At 39.3% G+C, this 13,499-nt stretch overlaps 1 protein-coding gene across 1 annotated transcript; it reads left to right on the top strand.

Annotated features, from left to right (window-relative positions):
- Positions 1-5,248: 5,248 nt before the first annotated feature.
- Positions 5,249-6,518, top strand: LOC133987275 (putative nuclease HARBI1). The gene is made up of 4 exons (XM_062426582.1): positions 5,249-5,693; positions 5,775-5,887; positions 5,968-6,079; positions 6,160-6,518. The coding sequence occupies exons 1-4, from the start codon at positions 5,249-5,251 to the stop codon at positions 6,516-6,518; spliced, it is 1,029 nt and encodes a 342-aa protein (XP_062282566.1).
- Positions 6,519-13,499: the final 6,981 nt, after the last annotated feature.

Below are 13,499 nucleotides of genomic sequence, written 5' to 3'. Positions count from 1 at the left end.
GCTGCCCAGGCTCATTAGTGGCTTCATCCATCCATTTGTGTTAAGTATGTTACTATCACTGCATGAAAAGAGGTGAAAACAATCTTCTGCACAAACAATTGAATGCAGATAAAAGTCTGACCACCAAAGTTTCAATGGATCCACATAGCTGTGCATATCAAATTCCTGTATATGTGGAATGTGGGTGTTCTTTTGGGGATTTTCACACCTCAGACACATGCATTTGAAACTTAAGCCCACCCTCTCACTGTGAACTATGAATATGTGATTCAACTGGCTGTAGGTTCAACCTTTATTATTCATATATTCATGGCCAGATCTACCATATGGGGAATCTGGGCAAGTACCCAGGGGTCCTTGAGCAGAAATGGGCCCCTAATGATGGGAGGGGGAAAAAAGTGTGTGCTTCTTTCTTCTTTTTTGGTCGGGCTCCACAGAAATAGAACACAGAACTTGACCCATTCTCTTGATGTTGATCATTAATTGTCACTGTTGGAAACCTAGTATGTCCAAAATTAAATATGGAGTTAAGAGGTTTTCACCCAACATCAGCATTATCCAATCGGAATAAAATAAGTTGTTTCCAAGAAAATTAAGTCTCATGATTGACTGATTTATTTGTCAATTTGACAGCTGGAGAAGTGATGATTGGTCAGCAGACTGCATTACAATGGGGTTAGGTTGTATCAATCAACAAGCAGGAAATGGACAGTGCTGGCAGTAACCAAAAGCCCAGCAGGGGTGTCTCAGTGCCAAGGGGCCCCTGGGGGTTCTTATCCAGCCATGTATATTTTTTACATACATTCATGTATCCAAGCAGACACATAACAATAAATGCAGAACCACATAGGCTACTTGCAGCTTAAGCCTGTGATTCTCAAAAAGTCTGCAGACAAAACTGTGCTTAATCATATAAACACATATTAAAACTTCAATAAAAGCATAAATCAAAACAGCAGAAATATTTATAGGCATGCACACACATAAGTAAGCTCAGAATCCATACTGAAATGTACATTTTCTTTTACACATTTTCCAGCACAAATTGCAGCTTTAAAAAGGAGCAGTGCTTTCTCTCAGCTGCCACACGCCTGATGGTGCTTGAAAACATCAGCTCAAGCACAAGCCTGTAATCATCAGTCAGGCTAAATGGAAAGGGATCCATTTACTTACTATTCTGAGCCCATGTCTGTTCATACAGTATTAAACGCTTCTTTCTCTGTTGAGGAAGAAATAACAAGCTGAGGAAAAAGGTTTAAATTCTCATGGTAATGATTTCTACTTTCATCAAAGCCAAATACGAAATATTTTATTCAAAGAGTACTTCCGAAGAGTTTGTGGCCATTTTATGACTTACTGATAACCAATTCTTAATGTAACTGGAGGCTTCCCAGCTCGAGTCCCATTATTGACTCTCCACCGCTACTTGTGTACATACAACAATAACACCCACTTCATACAAACATTAATTTTTCATTCAGCAGCCTGATTCATGCCACCCTGCACGCTTCTTCTCTTTATCGCTCATTTGCGAATATAATTTTGTTGTTTGTTGTCATCCCGTGTTGTTGCTCAGCTTTTTTATTTACTTGCTTATTGTGTAGCCTGGTTTGTGAAGACACAGCCGTGCAACACAATCCATCACATCTAGTTGCAGTCTCATTAATGCCATATGAATGTGAGACAGGCTGCAATAGTGAAGGTCAACAAGGCATTTCATATCCAAGGGTTAGACAAGACTTGGCATGAATGGGCCTTTATAATTGATTGATGGGCCATTGTTTTCGTCAGTCTTCTTCCATCTGTCTCTCCGTCTATCCAATCTTTGCATTGTTTCAATCTCGACACAGTTAGTATGCCTGTTGTTACTCAGATTTGACTGTGCTTGATTGTGATTTATTTCATACTCACCGCCTTTTTGTCTGTCTCTGCCTTTCTATGAATTTTCATCTCTGTCTCTCTCTGCAGCTTTAGGTAAACAGTAAAAATCACTGGGTCAACATTGTGTCAAATGCAGGTCAATATAGCAAGGATGCAATACTGTGTTAACTTTAACCAGTACTAGGGCCTGACCGATACTGGAGTTTTGGGGCTGATGTCGATACCGATATTAGGGAGTAAATAAATACCGATCGATATATTGGCTTTAAAAAAAACATATTGGCACATATCGGACGGCATAAACACTGATACCGATATATCAGTGATAGGCCAATATTGGCCCATAATAGTCGGGCTCTAACCAGTACCAGTAAGAGCACACATGGTTCGACCAATCAACTGTCTGAAGACTGAGATCAGTTGATTATATGAGTCGAGCCTGATGTGTTACTGCTTGGTTGGAATGAAAATGTACAGCCACATGAACCTTAATGTAATAGTTTGGACATGCCTGGCGTTGGTGGTTCAGACTGAAAACAGCCCTGTGTTGAAACAGTACAAGGGTCCGCGGTGGTGGGTGTGTGGTGTTTGAGGTACCGGTGGGAGTTATCATGCTGGCAACAGTTTTTACCTTTTGTCACAATTATCAAGAAGCAAACAGTCAATACAGCATTCATGTTACAAAGTAGTGCTTTCATGTATGTTATTGGTCAAAGCAGTTCCATGCCAAATGACATCGGGTTGTGTTGAGGCAAGGGTTGAGCCCCTTTAACCGTTTATGCCTAGCAACCAATGCATGGTTTTGTCGAATCCTCTGTGGTGGCACCTCTGCTGCATCAATGCACTGCCCTTATTCCTCATTATCAAAGAATGGGAGTGTTGCGTTTTATCATGCAGAGCTGATGTCTGTCCAAACTCCTCTTTTATGCATTTCACAATTCTGTTGACATTGTCAGAAAGGTGAAAATCTACTTAGTGTTTATGATTAAGGTTGCAGTGGGTGGTGGTGATGTCATGGAGTGCATTAAATTGAAAAGTGTCCTGTATTTTTTCTCCATCAAATTAAAACACGAGAGGAACACTTTCAATATAAGCCCACCACCCACCAGATTCATGCAAATCTAACACTTATTATGTGGGAATGTATATTAGATGTATATGAGATGTATATTACTGTTAAGCCAACATTTACACCAGTGCCGAAAGCAGGACGACTGGCCGGAATCACAGCGTCAGACAGTCTGACTTCTGCCCTAAACACCCCTGGAGTGCTCTAACTATAACTGTAACTACTAATTACTGTAAAATATAGTTAAGAGAATATTACTACTTAACATTATCATACTATATAACTACTAATTACTATAAAAAAAAAAGAGATCCTCCAATTTTGAAAAATGAATTTCAGGTCCTGGTGATATGATGTTCTATTGATGATCTATTTTTGCTGAGAACTGTGCGTATCAAACTGGTCTCTGGTCAGTCACTAGCAGCATCCCTCCCTAAATACATTTTATATGGATTGATGTTCAGTGGATCTTTTTTACAATTTAACTTTTCATCGGTCAGTTTCTGAGGAAACATTTTATCGAGTGCACCTTGCAGATGTTGCTTAAAGTTTAATTGGATCTTTAATGCAAACTGGATTGATTAATTGATCATCTGCTGTTGGTACATTGTACAAACCTGACTTGCTGTCTTCAAATATTTCAAGCATCTTTTTACAGCTGAGAACTTCACTAAAGGGTTGATGAATTTGGACAGGCCTGATATAAAGCCAGTGTGAATAACAAGTGTGTACCTAACTAACACAAAAGCCTTCCCACATAGTGTCAAATTTAATCAAAACAAAAAAATCACGACCTGAACACAAATCAAGAGAAAGACAGCCTGCATGACAGCCACCTGGAGGGAATTAAAGACAAATAGAACGTTTGAAAAATCCCTTAAAAACTACAATGAAAGCTGCTGAAGAGTTCAAAGTACCAACATTTATCTTACATTGCATGCTTTGCCAGGTTCACGTCTGCTTCACAGGGAGATGAGCAGAGAACAGAGTGAGAGAGAGAGAGATATATATATTTAATTTGTTACAGTAATAGTCCACTTCAGAGTTATGTGGTGTGTTAGGATGGTTTTGTGTGGATGTCTGCAGCTCACCGTACCACATGTAGCAGAACAGCGCTGAAAGTTCAGACACAATAACAAACTGACCTTATATCGAGACCTTACAATACACAATATGACCTGAAATATTGGCATGCTGGTGCAGCTACAGGGTTACTGCTTGAGTTTCTGTAATGCGGCAATCTACTGCTGCCAACATCAACTGCCAACTTGTCGGATGTGTTCCTGGAATGAGAAAAGGTGAAGCTGTTTAGTATTGCAGCACCGGGGGTTTTGGAGTGGTAAATACTGCGCTGACTGCTGCTGGAATGTGAATACATCTTGAGGGATATACTTGGGATTTGTTGTAGAATGTATGATTCTTGTCATACTTGAGGATTTTTATAACATTTTGCCACTTGCAGTAACAGTAAGCATACCCAACAACAGTGGCGGCTGGTTAATGCGGGCGCCGCCCCCTCCAAATATCTAGAGAAAGTCTACTTAAACATATTAAATATAAATTAATTAGATAATGCTAAATAATTATGAAATAAAAAGTATTTGCTTGTAAAAATGCGCCTGTTAGTCTCTCAGCACCTGTCAGCATTCATTATAAATCGATTCCAAATGGTATTTTATTCATTTCTATATGTACTATGTACTTCCTGTGTGTGGGGGATTGGACAGTTCTGGCTGTCATTCACGCCCGCCCGTCAGCTGCTGTCACTCAAACTCCTGCTGACGTTAGTTTCAGGAGATAACGTTAAAGTGGAGCTGTGGAAATTAAAGAAGATTATTTGGTTATTTCTCTACAAAAACATAATTTCACAAGACTTTCACTTGAAGAGAGAAAGAAGATAAAGCAGTTCGGACCGGACCGGCCTTAGCAGCAGCAGGTGATAAAGGACAAGCTGAGACCCGGAGCTTCTCCCGCTGCTGTTATGATAAACGGAGTTGGCTAGCTGGATGTGGTGTGAGTTATTCCTTTTATTGCTTTATCTGTTTGCTGTTTCAAAGTGTCAGCACCGAAACGTTGTGGACACAACAGGGGAACGAGAGCTAAAACATCTCTCTGAAAAAATGCAAACAGAAAGCTGCAGCCGTCAAGACAATAGCATGGAGCTAAGTTGTTTTTAGAAGACTTAGCATTGCTGAGCTTTGTTTGCAGCTGGCCAAATCTGGCCACAGTTCAGCTTAACTAACCCGGAGTTTCTCCTGCTCTTAAGTTGAAGCCTGCAGACTGAAGGCAGTGGCAGACATGGCATGTCCTTTTCTTGAAGACCCAGTTGATGTCGAGGCGCAGATACTCCGCAGAAATCTCCGCAGAAATCTCCGTCGGGAGAGGATTATTAGACCCCGATTGGATGTTTTATCATTTCCTGATGAGTACCTATTTGAGCGTTTCCGTTTCTCTGCATCATCAATAATTTATTTAAACAATATTCTCAGCCCTCACCTCGTTCACATGACACATCATGGACACACTCTCAGTTCCGAGCAAATTCTTTGTGTTGCACTTCGTTTTTTTGCCAACGGCAGTTTTTTGTATAACATCGGTGATGCACAGCATGTGTCCAAGGCAACTGTCTGTCGGGCTGTCCGAAATGTGACACTTGCACTGAAACGGCTACTATACACGTTTGTAGTGTTCCCAAGTCACAGACCCACCAGACTTCTCAAAGAAGAGTTCCACAGAATTGCAGGTATCAGTCTAAGAAGTAATTAATTTAAGTCATAAAGCTTTGAGACTTGAAGCACTAATCAGTCAATTTGATATATTTTAGGGTTTCCAGGTGTGATTGGCTGCATAGATGGCACTCACATTCCGATCATAGCTCCTTCAATAAATGAAGGAGATTATGTGAATAAGAGATCTGTCCACACTATTAATGTACAGGTAGGCCTAAATAGTATCCTTTAACATTCCAAATGAAATATACTTCACTATACAGCTAATTACTGTTCTCCACTGTGAAGATCATATGTGATGCAGCCCACATGATAAAAAATGTGGAAGCAAAGTGGCCTGGGTCTGTGCATGACTCACGAATGTTTTGTGAGTCTACACTGAGTGCCATTTTTGCCCGTGGTGAGTTTATGTATATAGCTATATCCTATGATCAAAATGTTGTTAATTTTGTTATTAAACTGTACCTTGTATTATCATAGGAGAGTTCGATGGTTACCTACTCGGAGACAGAGGGTACCCCTGCCAGCACTATCTGCTGACCCCTTACCCTGACCCTGAGCCTGGCCCACAGCAGGCTCACTGCAGGACACGAGCCAGAGTGGAGATAACCATCGGGATGCTCAAGGCCCGGTTCCAGTGCCTTCATAGGCTCAGGGTCACCCCAGAAAGGGCTTGTGACATTATAATGGCATGTGTGGTTCTCCACAACATTGCCACTATTAGAGGAGAACAATGTCCTACTCGTTCCCCTAATGATCCAGATAGTAATCCTGACCCCCCTGCTGATGCACGAGATGGAAGAGCTGTTAGAGACATGAAATGCTTCAATCATTTCTGACTGACCCATCACCTCCCCAGTGTCAAAAAACGACAGTATGCCTCTCATTTTATTAGGTCTTCTTTATTTCCTAGAAGGACAAATGTTGTACAGTTAATCCTTTGTTGTTGAAACAATTAAAAATCATGTGGGAATATCACCCACCTTTAACTGATGGTCCAGCAGTTGAATTTCCATTTTTGTCTTGGTGATCTGCAGCCTTATATGTTCCATTTCTAAATGTGATTTGTTGATTTGTGCTTGTAAATATACCTTGTAGATTTGTTTCACAGGGAGCTATAGGAACAAAAATGATGTTGAATTTCACAGTGCCATGTCTACTTAGTGTCATTGTAAGTTGTGGGTCAATGCTGAACAACATCTTGGGTTGCACCTGTGCGCACAAACACACATATGGAATATAATTGTTGAATAAGTGGATCATTCAAGACAAAATATTTCTTTTTTTCTCCAATTAATACTCACGCATTGTCTCGGTCAGCAATTTTCTGCCATGCGAGCTCCCGCTCTTTTGCTGCTGCCACAGTATTACTTTTTCTTTTAAATATATGCTCACTTTCTGCATATGCGGTCATTAATATATCCAACTCCACTGGGGAGAAGTACGAGGATCGAGGCTTTTTATCACTTGTTGCCATGGTGAGTCATGTTATCTGTGTTCCATTGATGAGGGCTTTTTGTATCCTCATGCATGGGCTTCAATCAGGGTTACCTTGACTCAGAGTTGATTGAACTAACTGTTATCACCTGTTCTGAAACCGAAAACTCTGAGTTTGACATCTCACAGTAGGTCAATCTAGAGTTAAGGTTTTAACTCAGAGTTAGTTAAACCTGCTTCCTGAAACAGGCCCCAGGGGACATTATAGTGTGTTGTGTTGTTTTTAGATTGGTTTCCCTTTCTTATTTTTATTTTTTTGCTGCGGTATGAAGTGGTGCTATGGTTTGTTTGACACTAACCCTAGGACCACCAACCATCAAACTGCACCCCCTCAAACATTTTTGTCACCAGCCGCGACTGCCCAACAACAAACTAATGAAACAAATAGTAATAATGGAAACACATTTTATTTCACGATATGTTACTATAGTTGATTCCTAACTGCATTAATGTAAAGAATAAGCCTTTTTACATAGTAGATATTTGACTTGTCATAGCAGGAAAAGCACTGAGTAAAATAGTAACATTAACAATGAAGATGGTCAGTTCCATTTAGTTAACAAAGCCAGTGAGTGAGCATGCCCAATATGAAGCTCCTGAAATAAAAAGTGTAAGGCAACCACAATATGTGTTATTAATCACACCTGCACTCACTGAAAAAAAGACATTGATATAAATCACACTTTTTGTGGAGAGCACATAGAAACGATGGTACATTTGTTCGGGTCTTGTTCACACACTGCACAGCTGTGGAGTAAACTGTCATAATGTATTGCTAATCATATTTACCCCAACTTTTCTTTACTTTGAGAAAATATGTTGTTTGGTTTCACTGAACATGACAATAGACTTGGCTTGTAAATTTTATTTGATTCATTTGCTCATCATTTTATCCAAATTTTATATTCACTCATCTTAATTTTCTAGCAAAAACAAACCACAGCTTAAATCAAACAATACATCTTCTCCATCTCAGAATGTACAAATAAAAAAGCTGTTAAAATACACAACCTCTTCAAGCTCTACAAGATTTTCATGAAGCCGTTTATTTTATTTATTTATTTAGACCTTTATTTTCTTTCCATCCTTAGTCCCCCTGGCATGATTTTAACTGTGTTCATCATTCTCAAGTTGTATACACAAGCACTTTAAATGTATATATTCTGTACTGTACACTCACACCTGCACTCTTCCTGGTATGACATTTGTGACGGCCCCAAGGCCTCTGACTTATTTTGTTATTGGTTGCTTGGGATCTGGGAAGTGGCTTATTAGGAGAGATGGCCAACATCTGAATTGGTATGAATGCTCTGAGCATTCAGTCTCTCTCCCTCCTCTCCGAGTTGCTGGGTTTGTTTGAGCTTTGGTTATTTAGATTTTTGTTTTGTCTTACACCTACAGACATTAACACACCCATACATTACAAACATAACTGATGAACTGATATACATTAATTTCGTTTATTTAAATGCATTTATTTTTCCTAGTAAAAAAAAAAAGTGTGGTCTCCATCTTTTGTCCTATCTTTGAGCCAGGTTGTGACACATTTTAAAATGTTTACTTTAAAAAAACGTTGAAAAGCAGGAATCACACCATGAAGGTGATACTGTTGAGAGAAATAAAGTTGAAACCAGACAAAGGCTTTTTATTTTTTCAGTGTAGCTTCTCTGAGAATGTTTTGGAGAAACAGCAAGCAAGGTGGTCACGTTTAGTTGTGGAAGCTGGGCGTTTAACAACACGGTTCTTAGCTGCAAAAGGTCAAACATGTCCTTGGCTGACATCCTTACCGAGATAAGTGAAGCTGAGGCCTCTTACTGGAAAATTGCCAGGAGAACGTCCATGTGACACTCCCAGTAGAGTAAATACACATTATCTGAAGAGGGTTCACAATTAGCCGCAACAGACAATTCCCATACCATGACTGTCCTTGAGAATTTTGTTTGGATTGACAAAGGAAATTATGTTAAAGGATTTCTGCCTCAAGGGTATTTTACAGCAGCTTTTAGCTAGATTGGTAACATAGTGAGCCGTCCCTACAAACTTTGATGCAGTCTTTAGATGTGAAAGAGGAAGGAAATGAGGTCAGACCTTGGAATCAGCAGATGGGTGGAACTTCATGAGCTGCTTTCCACCACCCATGATGGTCACCAAAGTTGTTTTCACCCATGTATGCTTGCAACAGGAATTGACAAATCACTGAACCCCTCACCCCAGAGTGTCAATCATGTCCAATCATAGATTAGGATTAGGCCTGTAAAGCTTTGGATTTCTCCACATGATGTCCACAGGGCTTTAGTGTTATTTAGCTCAGTTGTTTCCAAATGAGCAAAAGTGTAAGAAATGGCTTAAATTGGGTTTTTGTTTGCTCTGACGTAAACTTCGTATGTTAGTGTTCTTGTCTATTCAGTCTAGTACCCACAGTAGTGTTACTTCCAAGGGCAAGAAGCATTAGCTATCTGCAGAACCATGTGGGGTTTAGGGTAGTTCTAGCAGCTCTGACCTGAGGCCTGTACTACGAAGCTGGATTTTCTCTTATCGAGGTAACTTCAGGGTTAACCCTGGGTTTTCAGTCCTACGACGCTGGTTCACTACTTACCGCGGTAAATCACCATGGTAACTTATGCTGAACGGCTAACCTGCTCCAGAGCAGGTTAAGTTCCAGAGTAAGATCCAAACCTGTCAAAACCTTGTCCTTTGACCAATAACATCACCGAAAAAAAGTCATCATTCCTACAGGATCCCGACATGGACAAAAGTCCTGAGTTTACAATAAAGCAACAAGTTTTTTAAAAAGGATAAATATAGACTGGCTACATTTTTATAGGTCATCAGAAACATCGAGGCTCTTTATTTCCACTCCGGGTTTAAAGCTGAGCTTCTAACAAACAGAGATCATTATTACTGTAGCTACACTAAACACATAATGATTTTACACAGATTTTAATTGTGCAAAGTATAGTTTATCCGCAGAGTGAAGCTGATTATGGATGAGTATAGACTCCGATTTATCACTGCAGCTCAGAATAACATGTGTGATGATCACTGGAAATAATGAAAGATCCTCTTTTATTAAAAAAAAATCCTTTTTAAAAACTACTTTTAATATTTGGAAATCATTTCTAGTGTTTCTACATCTGTTAAATTAGACAAGATGATGTGTGTAAAATGCGCAATTATATGGGAACTACAAACATATATTCAGGCAATACAGAACTGAGGTAAACTACACGAAAGAATAAATTTGTTTATGTTTCGCCTCATTGCATATGACTTTTTTTGCAGTGCGTACAGCATACTTTTGTCTGCGCGAGCCTCACCATTTCCTCTCATATAATAGGCTGCAACTGTGTACAGTCAGGGTGCTGATATCTGTCGCTCGTAATTAACAACTCCGCCTCTTTCACATGAACGCGCTTGTAGCTGGATAGGAAAACCCAGGGTTGACTGAGAAAGTTGATAATTCGCTTCGTAGTACAGATAATCCAGATGTCCAATGTTTGGTTAAGTGAAGCCGGGTAACTGAAAGGTACCCTGGGTATGCTTCGTAGTACAGGCCTCAGCTCTTTATTTGGTTTAAGGAAGTTTACACTCCCGCAAGCCCATCCAAACTTGTTAATTGAGATGGCATTTCTCTTGTATAAATAAGGCATACTTGAAATTGTAAATATAAAAGGTGCTGCATGTCTAACTTAGATATTGCATGTCTTTCTTAGATATTGTGTGTTTATTTATTCTCTCTCCTTTTATATTGTTTTTTGTATTTTATTTTGATATGGACTCCCCATGAGCTGTGTCCATAATAACTATGTATGATGTAGTAAGCTAAAACAGGATTACATTAGAACAAAACAATATTTAAATATTTTTATTTTAATACTTAAGTAAAATACCTGGGATGACTAGTTATACCAAGCCCTAACAATTAACATAACCCCTAACCTACCTTAATTTTAAACCACAGCTTTACCCTAAAATTAATTATTTACATTCAGGGGACTTGAAAGGAAAAGTAAAAACAAAAAATTCTGTGATTTTCACTGCACAATATATAAAACAAGCTAGGGAGATTAAAAATAAACAAAAACACTGATTTAATTTACAATCTGACTCCACTCTCAGTGTCTTTAAGGATCCGCCTTTGACTGTCTTCAAGAAAGAAAACCCTAACCCTAACCCTCACATTGGCCCCAATTCCTGATAGCAATCGTCCCTGTGGTACCTGCAACCAGTGTAATTCTACCTACTGCTGCCCCTCTTTCAGACACCCACAGACAGGAAAACTCATCCTTATTAAGGGGATTTTCATCTACCACACCACCAAAGGTTTCATATTTAATTTCATGCCCCTGCGCTAAAGCTTACGTGGGAAAAAACACACATTTCAGAACATCGTAGCACTATCCGTTGTGGTAATACAAATTCTCCCCTTGCAGCCCACTTTCTGAAGAAACAACTTATACCCTCATTAAAATTAATATGTACTGAAAAAGTCATGTTGCCATGAAGAGGTTGGTAACCTGGATACCCTTTTGATTCAGTGAGAATTTCTGGATCCATCATTTGAAGACCCTTGTTAAAGTTTACTGGTTAAAGTTTGATTTAACTGGTTAAAGTTTGATTTAAAATGTTTCCTCTGAAGTATTACAGCATTCTTTTTCAGGATCTGACTATTTTCTGTATTTATAATATCAGTTATTATTTTTCTCAATGATACTGTCTTCATTATATTTGCTTAGTTCTTGTGTTAATTGTCTGTTGTAACTGGGAATACATGTGACCTGAAAAGCTACACCTGTGTGGACTAAGGCTGTTTACCATTAGTGCAAATGTTTGTGTGACAAAACACCCTGATGAACACTGGTGATTAAAATAACTAAAATGGAGCTGAGTGTGCTGAACTATTTCCTATTTATCCTAACTTGCTTTTTGTCCCCATAAGGTAGGTGAGTCCCCACAACGTAGCAGTGTAAACAAATGTATGTCCCCGTAAGTGTGTAAACATTTGATGTCCCCACAACATAAGGAATACCTGGACTACACACACACAGACACACACACAGACTCACACACACACACACACACAAACACACACACACAAACACTTTGGAGTGCTTTATAGGATGACATGGTGAAATTGTTTGTGTTGGCGGGACCAAAAAGCAGACCCATGAAAACTTCAAATGATTTATTGAAGACAGGGAGCCGGTTGATTGGTTGAGGTGTGGGAGGGTGGGGGGGCTGGCAGCGTGGAGGGAAATTGTCCTTATCTGTGAATTATGATGAAGTGGACTTTAGCAGAGGAGGCAAGTCGGCAGAGTGACCGCCTTTCCAAAGGAGCGACACAAGGAAGCAGCAAGCACAGGTGACCCACACACTTCACAACACCATCATCCAGCAGAAGAGCATGATCAGCTGGAGACTACGTTCACTGTCATGCAAAACTGACAGACTGAGTAATTCATTTGTCCCCAGGGCAGTACAACTGTACAATCTGGCAATAAAAGGATCCTCACAGCCACAGCCTGGACTAAATTCACTTTAAATTGTAAATTTAAATTGTAAAAAGAATATTCACTAAATTCACTTTAAATTGTATATTGCACTATATTTTTAGGTTTATTTTTACTTTTATTTTATTTTATTTCTGCACTTTATCATACAGCCTCATCCTCAGACCTTGTTGTTCTTATTTTAGTATTTTAGTATTTAGTATTTAGTTTTTAGTTTTTAGTTTTTCTTCTTATTTAGTATTTAGTATTTTGTATTTAATGTTGTAGAATAATTGTTCTTTGATGTCTTGTGTATTAAGCTGCTGGACCCTAAATTTCCCCAAGGGGATCAATAAAGTTTTCATCTATCTATCTATCTATCTATCTATCTAAGAAGACAAACTGACAGGGACACTATGGAAAACTGGAGTCTTTAAATTGAGTGTTGATGATGATTGAGCCCAGGTGAACTGTTTGCAATGAGGAACAGCTGTGGAGCCACACGCCCACGTCAGTGAAAGAGCAGAGAGGGGAGTGGGAGAGAGAAGACACAAAAATACATGCACAGGCTCAATATTAATTAAGGAAGACACATGGCACTATTTTCTCAAAGGTGCAAGGCTGCGTCTACTTTTTGTTCATCTGGGCCTGTTTGGTTTCATCCAACCAAAGGAGCAGATTGGGAAGCGCAGCGCAATTCTGCTGCAAAATTGCATTTGAGATAAAAATCTGCTCAGACCATCACAACCCAAACGTGCTTAATTTTAAGGAAGATTCTTACCAATAATATCATCCACATGAGCATAATCCGATGACACAGAGTTCAGAAATTCA

The sequence above is a fragment of the Scomber scombrus genome, chromosome 10, assembly GCF_963691925.1.
Source record: "Scomber scombrus chromosome 10, fScoSco1.1, whole genome shotgun sequence".
Classification (NCBI taxonomy): domain Eukaryota; kingdom Metazoa; phylum Chordata; class Actinopteri; order Scombriformes; family Scombridae; genus Scomber; species Scomber scombrus.
This window is presented reverse-complemented; position numbering and strand designations above follow the sequence as displayed.

Excerpts from the sequence above, each read along its gene's own strand:
- LOC133987275 (XM_062426582.1), top strand. The coding sequence starts at position 5,249 with ATGGCATGTCCTTTTCTTGAAGACCCAGTTGATGTCGAGGCGCAGATA. Across the intron at positions 5,694-5,774 it reads AGAGTTCCACAGAATTGCAG|GGTTTCCAGGTGTGATTGGC; the intron begins GTATCAGTCTAA and ends GATATATTTTAG. Across the intron at positions 5,888-5,967 it reads TCCACACTATTAATGTACAG|ATCATATGTGATGCAGCCCA; the intron begins GTAGGCCTAAAT and ends TCCACTGTGAAG.